The sequence below is a fragment of the Eptesicus fuscus genome, chromosome 25 (genome assembly GCF_027574615.1).
Source record: "Eptesicus fuscus isolate TK198812 chromosome 25, DD_ASM_mEF_20220401, whole genome shotgun sequence".
NCBI classification, from domain to species: domain Eukaryota; kingdom Metazoa; phylum Chordata; class Mammalia; order Chiroptera; family Vespertilionidae; genus Eptesicus; species Eptesicus fuscus.
Window position 1 is genome coordinate 8,830,833 of NC_072497.1, and position 14,342 is coordinate 8,845,174.

General features: G+C 52.0%; 1 protein-coding gene across 4 annotated transcripts in view; it reads right to left on the minus strand.

Moving 5' to 3' along the window:
* The window catches only part of SLCO3A1 (solute carrier organic anion transporter family member 3A1), a 207,994-nt gene extending 199,680 nt beyond the window's left edge, over positions 1-8,314 (minus strand). For all 4 annotated transcript variants that reach the window (XM_054713286.1, XM_008156470.3, XM_028132591.2 and 1 more), the window contains exon 1: positions 7,941-8,314. In XM_054713286.1, coding sequence (XP_054569261.1) covers positions 7,941-8,120 — 180 coding nt within the window. In that variant the 5' untranslated portion in view covers positions 8,121-8,314. The remainder of the gene's footprint in view (positions 1-7,940) is intronic.
* Positions 8,315-14,342: the final 6,028 nt, after the last annotated feature.

The window sequence follows — 14,342 nt, forward strand, 5'->3', positions numbered from 1 at the left end:
CCTATGAACCAGGAGGTCAAGGTTTGATTCCCCCGGTCAGGGCACATGTCTGGATTGCGAGCCTGATCCCCAGTAGAGGGCGTGCAGGAGGCAGCTGGTCTCTCTCTCTCTCTCTCTCTCCCTCTCTCTCTCTCTCGTCCCTCCCTCTCTGAAATCAATAAAAATACATATTAAAGGCAATTTGCCAGATGAATTAGAATCTGCCCCCACATCACACAGAACCTCACATGTGCATGGACAGTCACACAGATGCACAGACAGACCACAGAGCACGCTGCAGGCTTTCGCGTGGTCCCAGCCGATGCCACAGCAACCCGGACCTCGTGCGCACCCTCTCGACGCGGCCGCGGTCCCACTGCCGGCCCAGCTGTCTGCGGGCACAGCCTGGTTCCGGGTCCTCGGAGCACTCACGGCCAAGATTCTAGCGAAAACCAACACTGAGGGGAGAAGCACCCTTGCTGCCATCAGGACTCTTTGATTCTGACTTAAAATGCCACCTGGGCCCTGCCATCCCAGAAGGCATCATCGCCAGGGAATTTATACAGGAAGCCATGGGAGGGAAGGGAGTGAGAGTGGCAGGGCTGGTCGCAGCCTGCGTTGCCTTTTGCTTTTGAACATTTCCAGTGAGTGTGAAGTCATAAAGGAGACTTTTGTTTCAAGTCCAGGGACATTCTAGTGACCAACTGTCATTATCTCTTAGTCAGCGAAGTCCTACTCCCCGTTGGGAGAAGAACGCCCAGTCCTTTCGCAGTAGCTGATGGATGCCGTCATCTCTACTAAAGAGCTGAGCTGCTCACCCCTCCATCAGAAGGGCTCGGCTCAAAGCCACAAAGAAGAAGCGAAATGGAGAAGTTGGGAGCAGCCAGCTGTGGGGATTCTGCCCGCATCCAGGGGAACATCCGTTTTCTCCACGTTGTCACCGGAATGCCCGGCCTCCGGCGCCCCAGGCCGCTCGCGGCACAGCCGTGGCTGCTGCAGGGCCAGCCTCTGGAACGCTGACAGGCTTCCTTCCTCGGTGAAGCCCAACCTGACTCATAGGGAAGAACCCGGGTCGCCCCCCATCCTTCCCCGGGGACAGGTGTGACCAGACTGGGGAGGCAACGCTGCCTCCAAAGCTACAGATGGGCCCTAGCCAGTTTGGCTCAGCAGACAGTTTCGGCCCGAGGACTGAAGGGTCCCGGGTTAGATTCCGGTCAAGGGCACGGCATGTTCCTCGGTTGCAGGCTCGGATCCTGGTCTGGGCGCATGTGGGAGGCAACCAATCAATGTTTCTCTCTGTGTGTCTCTCCCCTTCCCTCCCACTCTTTCTAAAAATCAATGGAAAAAATATCCTTGGGCGAGGATTAACAACAACACACAAACACTACAGATGGAGGAGAGTGGTGCTGTGCAGAAGGTAGACTCCAAAACCATCGCCATAACCCATAAGCCGAGATGACGACTCCGCAGGGAGGGAAATCAGACTGTACTCCGAGTTCGTTTGCTCTGCTTTAGAGAAACCAGCAAGGACCAAGGTCAGGAAAATGCCCGTTTGTGTGCCTGCTGGGCCCTGCCTAATACTGCAAGAGGACTCAGGTGAAGGCAGTGGGCACGGCCAAAGACCTGAGCCCTGCCTGGCAACCAGGGCTGAGCTCCGAGGCCGCACGTCTCAAACAAGGCTGCCTGGCGGGCAGCATATGTCCAAACACCTGTCCCTCCCTCAGTCCCCTCCTCCTACCGCCCCAGGCTGCCCTGAAGTGGCCACTTCTCAGCCAGAGAAACAAAACAAGCTGCAAGGGCCCAGATCTTTGGTTTAGGAAACACTGCCCCGGCCTCACCCAACACCCAAATCCTCAGGTTCCCACGGGGGCTTCCACTGAGCCAAGATCAATGAGGAGGGTTATGCCATCATTGTTAAGACACTGATTGAATACTGCACCTATGAGAAGCCCTCTATTACGTGTCCATTTATTTAAATCTCTCAACTATCTGTAAGACAGGATCTCATTATGTCCATTTTCCAGATGGGAATACTGAGGCACAGGTAAGTCAAGTCACCGGGAGCTGGTAAGTAGCAGGACGAGGTTCAAACACAACCCAAGTCCAACACTCTTGTCACTGCTCCTCAGTCTTCTCCACCCTGTGGCCACAGACCAGAGCAACAGGTACCGAGGGCTTCCCAGCCATCCCTGTATGTCCCTGCCCTGTCCCTGCTCCACTCACTTCCAAGTACCCACGGACGATGAATGATCAAGATAACCATGACTAGGTGGGTTTCCCTCCCACATGGCTAGTAATGTTTATACCATCTTTAAGATGAAACGGATGACTGTACTTATAATAAAGCAATAAAGGGAATTAGCAATTGGTACTCATTTCTTCCTTTTAAAATTTTTTTTTGCTCCCAGACAAAATGGTCATGCAGAATAAGAAACAACTTGAGCGTACAGTTCACTACACCCACATCAAAGCGTGATTGAAACACTTGTATTTTTCACTTGTTGGGAATACAAACTTAGTATGTGTGCAGTAAATACGTATAGCCATGTCATTATGAATAGTAACAGCGCCCTGGCCCGTGTTTCCCAATGGTTAGAGCGTCGGCCCGCACACCTAAGGGTCGCAAGTTCCATTCCCAGACAAGGGTTGCAGGGCCGCCCCCGTTTGGGGCGCCTGCGGGAGGCAACCAGTTGATGTGTCTCCCTCACATTGCTGTTTCTCTCTCTCTCTCTCCTCTCTCCACTCCTCTCTCTCTAAATATCAATGTGGAAAAAATAACCTCACTCCTTGGGTATTATAAATAAATAAATAAATAAATAAATAAAATACAGCAGACAATATTTGGTTTCTGTGACCCTGCACATGGGCATGTATGTAAGTATGTAATGCAAGCAGTTATGTACAGGCTGTATAATAGACTACATGTACACAATGTAAGTGAGTAGAAGTGAACATCAACCCTTTTCTCTACGTTGGAGGAATCTGGTTATGAAATCCAGTTATATCTGTGCATGTTAATTGTGTCCGTGAAGTTGGAAGTGAGGTGCTATAGAAATGTATACAGTTCTGTCTTCCACCCCAGCAAGGGTGAGCGCCTTCTGCATACCTGCCTGCCCACGGTCACCTGGCAGGCCGCACCTTCCTTGCCTGGCACCTCAGGGAGCCCTCTGGAATCCAAGGACAAGGGTCAGCTCAGCATGAGCCCTTGCCCCTCCCGTCGCCTCTGCAGAAGGCCTGGCACAGACTCGGCGACCAATGCCAACCTCTGCTCTCTCTCTGTCACCAGCCAATAACATCACAGATCTCATCGTGAGTCCAGGCCTGCGTCTATGTGAAGGAAGCTGTGTGCTCATCATTGCTTGCCACGTGACACTGATCCCAGGGCCAGTCTGCTAAGGGGATCCGGTGCCTGGACAAGCCAGCACCTCAAAGCTTGCTTTAACGTGAGCAAGAGGAATTCCCAGAGACCCTCTTGTCCAAGTGCCTATCACCAGAGGAAACTTATCCAGCGAATGCGGAACAATGCTGTTCCGGCAGCAGGCATCCCTGGCCACGGCCGGGGCGGGGGCGGGAGGCAACCAATGGCTGTGTCTCTCTCACGTCCATGCTTCTCTCTGGCTCTCCCTCTTCCTTCCACTCTCCCTCAAAATCCATGGAAAAATATCTTCGGGTGAGGATTAAAAAAAAAAAAAAGATGAGCTTAAATGCTGAGCAATGGATTAGCAAGGCCCTGCCATAGCGAAGAGGCCTCTGGATCACCCTCCTCCAACTCAAAAGGGAGAGAGTTACAAAATTCAGGAAGAAGATCTTGCTCACTTTACAACTAATTCTGTTTCTTCAATTATTCAATACATGCACAGTAACCAAGGTGTGTACACAAAGCTGGTTGAGAAGAACTTTCAGAAATAATATTTTCCCCTACATAATTATTAGGTAAACATTTTCAACCAAGCTGTAAGAAAAAAAACAACAACGGTAATCTTTATTTCTTACGACCTGGGGCTATAGAGTGATTATGCAAATGGCAGGGAATTTGTCACTCTGAGTAAACCATAAGTGTGTAAAATAATTTGATTAAGTAAAAGACAGTTGCCTTAGTCATCATGCCAATTTGACAAGGGCTTCAAAAATGTCTCTCAGCTGTCAGCTGATGGGCTAGAGACGCAAAACCCACCTTTCAAACGATGGTTCTTTAGGAAAAATAATAAAAAATCCAGCAGGTTCACCTCGCCCAGTAATTGCCGGCCCACTGGATGCTCGAGGGCCTAGAAAAAACAAGTGACTCTCAAGTGAGCCGGAACCTGGTGAGACAGGGTCATTGATCTCTGCCTGGTCACACAACCTCAGGCCTAGTTTTTGCATAACTCTGCACAGGGAAATGCCCAGCCCTTGGTCCCGGGGACCACCTGTGCGCCCCGAGCAGAGAGGAAAGTGGCATTTTTTTTCTACGTTTTTATCCTGAGGAAATTCAAATGCATGTGAATGTGGGTGTCGATCACAGCTGCCCAGAGGTGGCGGAGGCTTTAATTTCCTGTCCGCAGCCTTATCTGCCCCAGGCCTCAGTAACTTGATAACACAGGCGAACCTCTGGGTGCAGCGATGCGCTCAGCGTGCAGCATCTCAGTGGATCTCCACGAAACACCATCAAGTGCACGCGAGATAACGCTCTGCATGCCGTTCCCATAGGCCTGCGCCTTCTCCAAAAGGCCCAAGACTCAGGCAGATGTTACAACCCGGCCAGTAGGTTAGAGTTCAGACTGGCATTGCCAGGAGAGAAGACCCAAGTAAAGGAACATTAACTTGTATTCTCTATTCCGCATACAGTGATGATCAAACTCAACGGGAGGGTCTCTCTTCTTACACTGAGGGATTGTTTTGCAGTTTAGGTGACGAAGAGAAAACACCCCTGGGACTGTTGGCTGATCTAAAGCATGATTCCCAATGAAAAGATATGAAATAGGAACAGATCTCAGAATCCACAGCTGGCCCAGGTTGCACCCGGAATACCTTAGCCACATGATCACTGAGTCTGGGCTTCACTCCCCCCAGAGACCCCCAACACCAGGCAAAAGTTGCTGGTCCCCTGGCTAGCTTAGTAATGGGTGGCTTTCTCATATCCAGGAGTAATCTAGGCAGGCTCCTTAAAGGAACACACACACACACATACACACACACACACACACACACTGAAAGTCCTGCTTTTCACAGTGGCTTCTCAAATCGAAGGCTACTTCCTGTTTCAGGTCTGCAGATGGGAAGACCACACCTGTGTCACTCAAGACACTGCACAATCTGTCTTTTCAGAGAGAAAAGGGAAAACCGAAACGAAGCCTCCAAGTGTAAAACATCGCACTTGGGAGGACTACATAAAAGGTACTGCGTGGACTTCTGGAATCTAGTAGGAAATCATGTCACGGGCACAGAACCGGCGATCCCATAGGACACGCATCCTGCACACGGACCCTGCGTGTGTGATCACCTACCATCAAGCCTGCGATGGACTAAACGGGAGAAATTTGCCTTCCTGCAAACATCCTGACATGTAAACTGTCAAATTATCCGTAACGAAGTCTCGCATAGCTGAAGGAGTAACAAACTTTTCATTCCACCTGCCACAGAACAGATGAACACTCCCAAGTGACCCAGAAGAGCAAAACCCCGTAGCAAGCGGACTCAGTCAGCCCTGGCGGACAAACGATTTATTTTCATGAAGTTCCAACGGATGACAGCGGAGAGGCCAGAGCAGCCAGGCAAGGCAAAGCCCCGAGCACCTTATGGTAGGCACTCCTAGGAGTCAGAATGGAGTCTGCTTCCTGGGCCTGGCCACTCATGGGCCCCATCTGCCTTCTGCCAGTCACCTGTTGATTCCTGTCACCCGACCCCTGAACCAGGCTTTCCACCGGCCGAGGCTGGGAGGACCAGCAAGCCCCACCAGATGGACTGAATGCCTCTGGCTGCCCCTTGCCTGTGACAGGATTAAAGGCAACTTCCTGTCCCCTGGTGCCAGCCCTGCCTCTATACATCCACCCCTCACCAGCCCTCTGCTTCCCTTTCTAACGGGGCTTGGGCCACTCACCGGACGGGAGACCTGCCTCATTTCTTTCTAAAAGCCACAGATCACTGTGAGCTAAAGCTAAGCCGTGCCTCGATCATTCGTGGTGGGAAAAGTTCTGTTGGCGTTTGCCACATGTGAATGCTGCACCCGATTGAACAAAACTGGTTCGAGGCAAACAAACTGTTCAGCTGGAGGCAGCTGTGCATACACTAATTATCCTCTCTTAAACACGGACCCACCTGCTGAGGAATTACATACTTTGCATATGGTACCACAAAGACCCACGTATATTTATGAACGTGCATCTGCATCGTAGGAATACAGGTACCTGTTTTAATATTTTAACAAATAGCCTCTAATAAGCGGACCCTCAAACCATGGTTTGCCCCTACCCCCAAAAAAATCCAAAGGCCACAGGTACTGTGTGCAACTGTGTATAGTAATGGTAAAAAAAAAAAAAAAAAAGTGCATCTTATAAAACAAAAATCTAAACAGAACAAAATGTGCCTTTGGCTACGGGGTTCCCCTGCAGCTGACAGGTCCTGGGTGCCCAGGGACAGGGCTTCACCCGCCTTTCATCTCACGAGGAGCAGAGGAAACGCACTTGATTCGCAGAAGCCTTGCAACTTGGTCTCCCCACGAACAGAGCCGGGTTTGGACAGTCTTCTACCAGAGCCACATACCTGACTACCCCACCCCGCAGACCAAGCCTGCTCACACTTCCCTCTGACGGCAAGCTGGGAGTCCTGAGAGGTGGCTTATGAATGATCCAGGGGACTTGGCGTCTGGCCGTCATGAACTGGAACCCGTGGCCAGGAATGAGGCATGAAGGGTACCCCGGGGAAAAGTTCTCTCTCTGGATGTGGTTAGCCAATGGCCAAAATCCTGTCCAGTTCTATTTCCACAAACTTGCTCGCGAACACTGGAAGTCTGTGACATCTGATGCCAGTTTCAGGTCAATAGTCAGGTGATGATTTAACACTGAACACTGGGAAAAATCGTCTCATGTTTAGGCAGGACTGTACCTGGGTGGGGACATGGCTCTCTGGCACTCAAGTTGGGACCACCCGCTGGGGCAGGAGAGAGCGGCAAAGTGGGCATCTGCCAGTGCTGAGTCATGACAAGCTGTCTCCTCCGCTCTGTTATGCACCCCTGGGCCTTTTGAGCATCATTATCCCCTTTCAGAAGGCAAGTCAAATAGACATACAGTGCGAAAAATGATGCAACCCTCCTGTGGACCAGAGGCAACAGGGGGGAATTTAGGTCTAAGAGTGGGTAGCAGGAACTACACAAACTCACAGCTGCTTCCCAGGTATGGTAACTTTGTTCCAGGCGCCCAGAGATGGCTATTGGGATACGGAGCGGGGGTCCCCACTGAGCCCTGTTGGGATCAGGCCACACTCGGGCGCATTTCCTCTAAGCTGTTAAATCTACCCCCGTCCCCCCTCCATAATTGGCGGATGGAGAAAATGATGCATAATGGATTTGTTCGCCAGGCGGATGGAATGGAGAGTGGAGGACGCCGGATGCTAACTAGCTTTTCTTCCCAAGTGCAGGTCACCCGAAATCCGCGATGACTCCCTCTCCAAGGGGGCTCCTCCACTCTCCCTCTGGCTGCACTTTCCAGAGGGACAGGCAAGGCTTCCCGCCCACCTGCCCGCAGCCTCTCCTCGTCGGGTCCCCAGCCCCCGCCGGCCGCAGGAGCAGCTGCCGGCATCCGCGGTCCCGCCCGCTCCTGGCTCGCTCGGCAGCCCCAGCCGGCAGCTCCGCCGGCAGCCGCCTCTGCACCACTCGCCAACCTCCACGCCGGGCGGAGGTCACGCCCGCCGTCCCCTCCTCGTGCCAGCCGGCCGCCCAGGCGCGGCTGGGGAAGGGGCCCCGCGGCGGAGTTGGCACGGGTACTCACCAGGTAGGCGCCCACCGTGCCCTGCGCCAGCATCAGGGCGCACTCGGACACCAGGAAGATTTTGATGTTGGAGAAGCAGGACACCTTCTTTTTCTTCTTCTTGTTCCTCTGCGCCTCGTCCCCCTGCAGCTCGCCGCTCCGGCCGCCGCCCGACGAGCCGCCCGGCTTCTTCCCCTGCATCCTGCTCCCGCCGCCGCCGCCGCCGCCGCCGCTTTCCCGCTCGCCCCGGGGGTCAGGACCGCGGCCCGGCGGGGGTGCGCGCGGCGTAGCGAAGTGCTGTCCCCACCCCTGGCCCGCGGCGGCCGCCCCAGTGCTGCCGGGGTTGGCGAGGTGGAAACAGCTCCTCACTGCCGCCTCCGCTGCGCTCGCCCCCTTCCTCCTCCTCCTCCTCCTCCTCCTCCTCCGCCCTCCCCTCGCCTCCTCCTCCGGCTCGGGCTGTGCCAATCACAGGGGCTTCTCGCGCCGCCCGCCGCCGTCACCGCCGCTGCGATCGCCGGCTCCCCGGTTCCGCCGGCCGCGCCGGCCCTCGCCTCCTCTGCCTCTACCCAGGGCCGGAGCCGGATCCCTGTGCCCGCCCCTGCCGCGCCTCTCGCTGCTCACGCGTCCCCCAGGGAGGCGGGAGGGGAACCGGCTCGGGCGCCAAAGCGGCCCCTTGGCCCAGGCTGGGAAGGTCCCGCTGCCCGAATGACCCCGGAGAGGGGGAGTCCCTGCGGAGTAAGCGGGGCGCGGGGGGCGGGGGGTACCCCGGAGGAAGGGAGGCAGAGAGGGAGAGAGGGAGGGAGGGAGGGAGGGAGGGAAGGAGGAGGTGCCCGGCCCTTAGGTGGCGCTGCGGAGCACGGGGCGCCCCCGCGGACACTGGGTGGTACTGCAGGAGGAACTGGCGGCGCAGAGATGGGGTGCGTGGGCGCCCCCGCGGGGTGGGGACCTAGAGCTCAGGCCTGGGGCGCTAGGCCGGAGGGGAGGGGCTCGGCCGGAGGGGAGAGGCTGTTTCTAGGAAGAGAGAACAAACCGGGTACCCAGAAAGGGGAGTTGCGGTCTCTCTCTGCCTCCGCCCGGGTATTTCTGGGGACAGATACGCCCTGGGGCTTGGGGAGGTGCCAGAGGTCGGAGCTGTGGAGGCTTCTGCAGCCTGCCGGCCTCTGTTCTGCTCTCCCCACACCGAGGGCACCCCTGAAGGGTCCCAGACCACAAGGAGAGCAAGGAACGGAAGCCCTGCAAGAGGGAAGTTCCGTTCATCCCTGGGAGCCCCACGAAGATCAGTCGCCCCCCAGCCTGTGTCTAGGCTGCTGCAGGGTCGCAGCGACCCCAGCAGAGGGCCCTGTCCAGCCCTCCAGCTGCCTGGAGCCCTTCCTCAGGAAGAGGCAGCCCCGGCTGCAGCAACTCTCAGGAAGCGATGAGATACTGGGCCGCCTGGGTCCCACCCCTCACGTGGCTTTGTGGCTGGGACCACTCTCCCTGGCCTTGGCCCGCATGTCCCCGCCCGTGGCAGCTGCTCTTTATAAATCATTGCCAGGAGTTTGGGCCGCATGGCACTGCCATGAGAATCTGCTAGTCCTCAAACAGCTTTTGGAAGCTCAGAGGAAACTGGGGAAGACTGGGCAACTTCCACCTGGGCTGCTGTCCCGGGTGGGGGGTGAGGAGGGGGGAGGGGGGTGATGATCCACTCTCTTAGGCCCCTGTGTACCCATGCCCACTTAAATTTGGAAACTGAATAGCAATGAACACTCATCATTGTCACTTACTCCCAAAGAACTTGGAGGAGAATGGGTGGAGTAATGATGGGGGCGCTGCCTTGAGGGACCATTTACACATAAACCGCTTCATGCTTGTGTGGTTCTAGACATGCTCTCACCGGGGCCCCCTGTCCCTTTCAGATGCTCCCCTCCTGGTATCTGGGCGTTTCCGGTCTGCACTGGCCCCCTCTCAGCAGAGGTCTTTTTGCAAGCTCCCCAATTCCTATCACCATGGCTACACTGGTCCCCAGCAGTCTGTCACCTACTGCAGCCCTCCCTTGCTCCCCCCACCTGTCCCTCAGGAATGGCCAACTTTTCTACAGAATCCTGTCCTGCACCCTTGGCCTCCGTCACTCTGGCATCTGGGGAATGCTTCCTCCCTGCGTCCTGAGGAGACCCTTGGCGAGCTAGCCCCTTCCTGCCTCCACACTGAGCCGCAGAGCTGAGCCGAGCCGGTTTCCTTGTCTCCGAACAGCGATCCTGCTGCTATGGAAATGGCACTCAGACCACATTGGAGTCTTCCCGTCTTATTTACATCCGTCCTTTGCAACAACAAGCGCTAATGTTTATTGTCTGCTTGCTCTGGCCTGGCCCCATCTGTTCCAAGCGCTTCGCTGCACTTACAATTTAGTCCTCACAGCCATCCTGTAAGCTGGTTACTATTATTAGCCCCGTTTTACAGATAAGGAAACAGAGGCCCAGAAAGGTTAGCTAACCTTACCAATGTCACACAGCCAGTACACGGCAGAGCCCGCCTTTGAAACCAAGGTGTTTGATGTCACAGCCATGGTGCTCAGTGACTCCCTACATATTATCTCATTTATCACCCAGTGGTCTGTCCGTGGGGGAGGGCAGGATTCATATTGTTACTATATTTTGAATACAGACTCAGAGCCCGGCTGGTGTGGCTCAGTGGTTGAGTGTTGACCTACGAACCTGGAGGTCACGGTTCAATTCCCAGTCAGGGCACATACCTGGGATGTGGGCTCCATCAGCAGGAAGCAGCTGATCAATGGTTCGCTCTCATCATTGATGTTTCTCTCTCTCTCTCTCTCTCTCTCTCTCTCTCTCTCTCTTCCTCTCTCTCTCCCTCTCCCTTCCTCTCTGAAATCAATAAAATATATATATATATATTTTAAAAAATACAGACTAAGAGATGTGCAGTGACTAGCCCAGGGTCACACAACTCAAAAGGGACAGGACTTGAATCTCAGTCCCGCTCTCTGCTCTATACCTCATTGCCTCAAAAGGAACACGGGCATTTTTCAGTTTTGACCATTTATTTTAGATAAAACATTGAACTTTCTTTAGAGAAATCAGACGCTTTAGCCGCCAGGGAGCGGATTCCATATTAGGGTTGTGGATTCCTCCTCTAATTAACAGTGAGCAGCCATGAAAATAATCCTGTGCTTCAAGCCCTAAGAATAATCACAGTTGGCCGCAAGGAAATTAGCTGTCAGCCTCATGACAGAAGGAATTTAACATGTTCAGTCCCTTCCCTCTTGCTCCTCCTTTATTTACCTCTAGATCGGGGCTCCCGGATGGGAGGTGGGTTATGACCAGCAGGTGCTTCGGCTGGCTTCTCTCCCACGCAGACAGAGGGAGCAGCAGCGAGATAGTAACTGTCATCCCACCTGCACAGCACGTGACTGCCCAGAGTGCTTCCAGGGCCTGTGTCTCATTCAAATCCCCCAAAAGGGGGGGCTGATGGTATTAGAAGGGGCAACAGTGGCTTTTTGGAGCTCACAGCCAGCAAGTGGCAGGAACTAAACCCTGCTTTTTCTACCCCAAAGTGGTGGGAATCTCCAAGGAGGAGGAGGAGGGAGATCAAGAAGGAGTTTAGGCCTCCCACGATCTGTGGTGCCGCCTCCAAGCAGCCTCTGAGATGGACAAGTGACCATAACGTCAAACAGCTTAAACCCCACCCAACACCTCAACTAGGCGACCTTACACGTGGCCTTTGGAGAAACAATGAAATTTTGTCATCCATCTATCCCCCTAGCTGTCGATGGCGAATTTCGGAATGGTTGGTGTTATGAATGACGAGATTATTCTGGCCTCTGGACCACTTTCCTGGGCCAGGAGACTTTTCTAAGTTCGATGTTACTTTTGCTAGCTAAGGCCATGGTCCCACGATTCCTTGCTTTGTTGGCTGGGAGAGCTATTCCAAACATCAAGAAGCCATGTAATCTGGGAAGCTGGTCTAGGGACCCACTGAGAAGATAAACTGCCTTTTTATTCCTAAAATATTACTAAGCTGTGATTAGGATTTGGAGAGCTTTTCGCCACCACGTTGGAAAGGACCATCGATTCATTTATGTGGGAGAGAAGTGGGTTAACTTGATGGGCATGGGGGGACATGACAATATCACTCACTGTTCCTCACAGCCAGCAGCCTCAATGTAATTCGACACAATGAGAAACTGTTGTTCAAGTCATTCACATGGATCATCTTTTTTGCCAGCTTCAGTTTTGTTCACAGGCAAATACAAAGTTGAATAAATGCAAAGAATGACTTCTGATTGTCGCTGGGATGAAAAATAGATGCTTAGATTCTTACCCCATGGGTGGATTTTTTTCTTTTTCTGAAAATATACTGATCATAAATTGTGTCCAACAAAGGGCAGAATTGGGGCTAAGCCAACCTCTTTGGCTTGAAACTAACATTTGGGCTGAGTGGAAGCTGATTTCCTCTTCCTCCAAGTTTTCTTTCTACCCCCTCCACTTTCCAATTAGCTTGGTCCATATGCTTTTGTACCATACAGCCTGTGTTTGCTACTTACAATATTCATAGTTCTGTATTCTAAACTATATATCTCTTAATTTGAACATATCCTAAAGCTCAGCAAAGAAGTGAAAATGATAAACATCAGTGTAGATGCAACTTTTTAAAATGGTGAATTCAAACCCCACATGAAGAAACGAAAGAAAGAAAAAAGAAAGAACATTCATGGAAATTAGAAGTAGAAAAGAAATATGAAATAAAAACAGGAGAATTTTAACAAATAAGAAAATATTTTCAAGTCTCAATAAGTTGAAAAAAGTGAATTAAGTGGATATTTTCAGGGCAAATTTTACCTAACCCTAAGATAATTACCTCTAAAGGTGTCCCATTGTCTGAAAATTTTACCAGTGACATCTTTCAGATGTTTACAAAATCAGATAATTCCATATTATATTTTTCCAGATGAAAAACAATAGCTGGCCAGTGCTGTTCAGTGGTTAGACCATCGGCCCACACAGCAAAGGGTCACAGGTTCAATTCCTGGTCAAGGGCACGTACCCGGGTTGCAGGTTCGATTCCGGCCCCAGTTGGGGCATGTGCAGAGACAACCAATAGATATTTTTCTCACATCAATGTTTCTCTCCTCCTCCTCCCTCCCTTCTATTCTCTCTAAAAATCAATGGAAAAAAATATCCTCTAGTGAGGATAAATAAAGTGCAAGCAACACTGAACCAGCTCAAGAACTGACAGAAAGAGCTGGCAGACATATTGACAGACGAGAGCAATCAGCCCTGCAATAGACCCCAGTATATATCCCAGCTTAACAAAGTACGCACAACAACAAAAAAACGGAGAGGTTCATCAACTGGCTGAGAAAATTGATTAACTCAAATCATAGCCTCACCATGCAGCAGCCCAAAACAGAAACAATAAAAACAGCTGGATGAAAGAACAACACATAGGCAAAAATATAAGTGAATACTTCTCAGATCTCTGGAGAGGGAGAGGCATTCTCAGCAGAGAAGCAATGAAAGTAATTACAAAGGGAAAACCAGACAGATTTGCGTATTCCACAGTTAGAACTCCTCCACATCAAGAAACATAGTCACAACCTGCCAGTGTGGCTCAGTGGTTGAGCGTCTACCTATGAACCAGGAGGTCACGGTTTAATTCCCAGTCAGGACACGTGTCCGGGTGGCTGGCTCAATCCCCAGTGTGGGGCGTGCCGGAGGCAGGCAATCCATGATTCTCATCATTGATGTTTCTCTCTCTCTCTTCCTCTCCCTTCCTCTCTGTAATCAATAAATACATATTTAAATTAAAAAAAAAATCAACATGCCACCGTCCAGAACAATTGCTCCTCAGGGGCCAGAAGCACTTGGGAACATTTCCCAGGGGCCAAGATGTCACCTGGCTGACATTGGAAATCAGTGCAGTAAGGGTCACGAGGAGATGGAAGAACAAAGACCAAGTGCTCAAAGCCCTTAAACGGCAGTGTGACCTGAAGACCAGCACGAAGTCAATATCAAGGCGAGAGTGATGAAAGGCACAGGTTCAAGCTGAGGTCATCTGTTATAGCGAGGCACCAGGACGTCTCAGAGGTCAGTGAGACCTCATGCTATAAGAAGCGTCAAGTACAGCAATTTAATTATGTTAATAATATTGGGGGAAAATCAATGTGAACTCGTGATGTTAAAAAGCAATATTTTCCAGTTAGAAGTGTCTCAACAGTAGCAGCGTTTTATTCACTGCCTGTTCTCACATGAATTCCTAAATGCCCAGATTTGGATGTCTAATACTTCCCTGGAAGGAAACTAGCACTCTCTGGGGTGTACATGCCTGTGCTTGCACACACACACACACACACACACACGCACACACACACACAGAAGAATGAGCCTGGAATACCCTACTGTTGCCAGAAACAGAGATACCTTCAAAGAT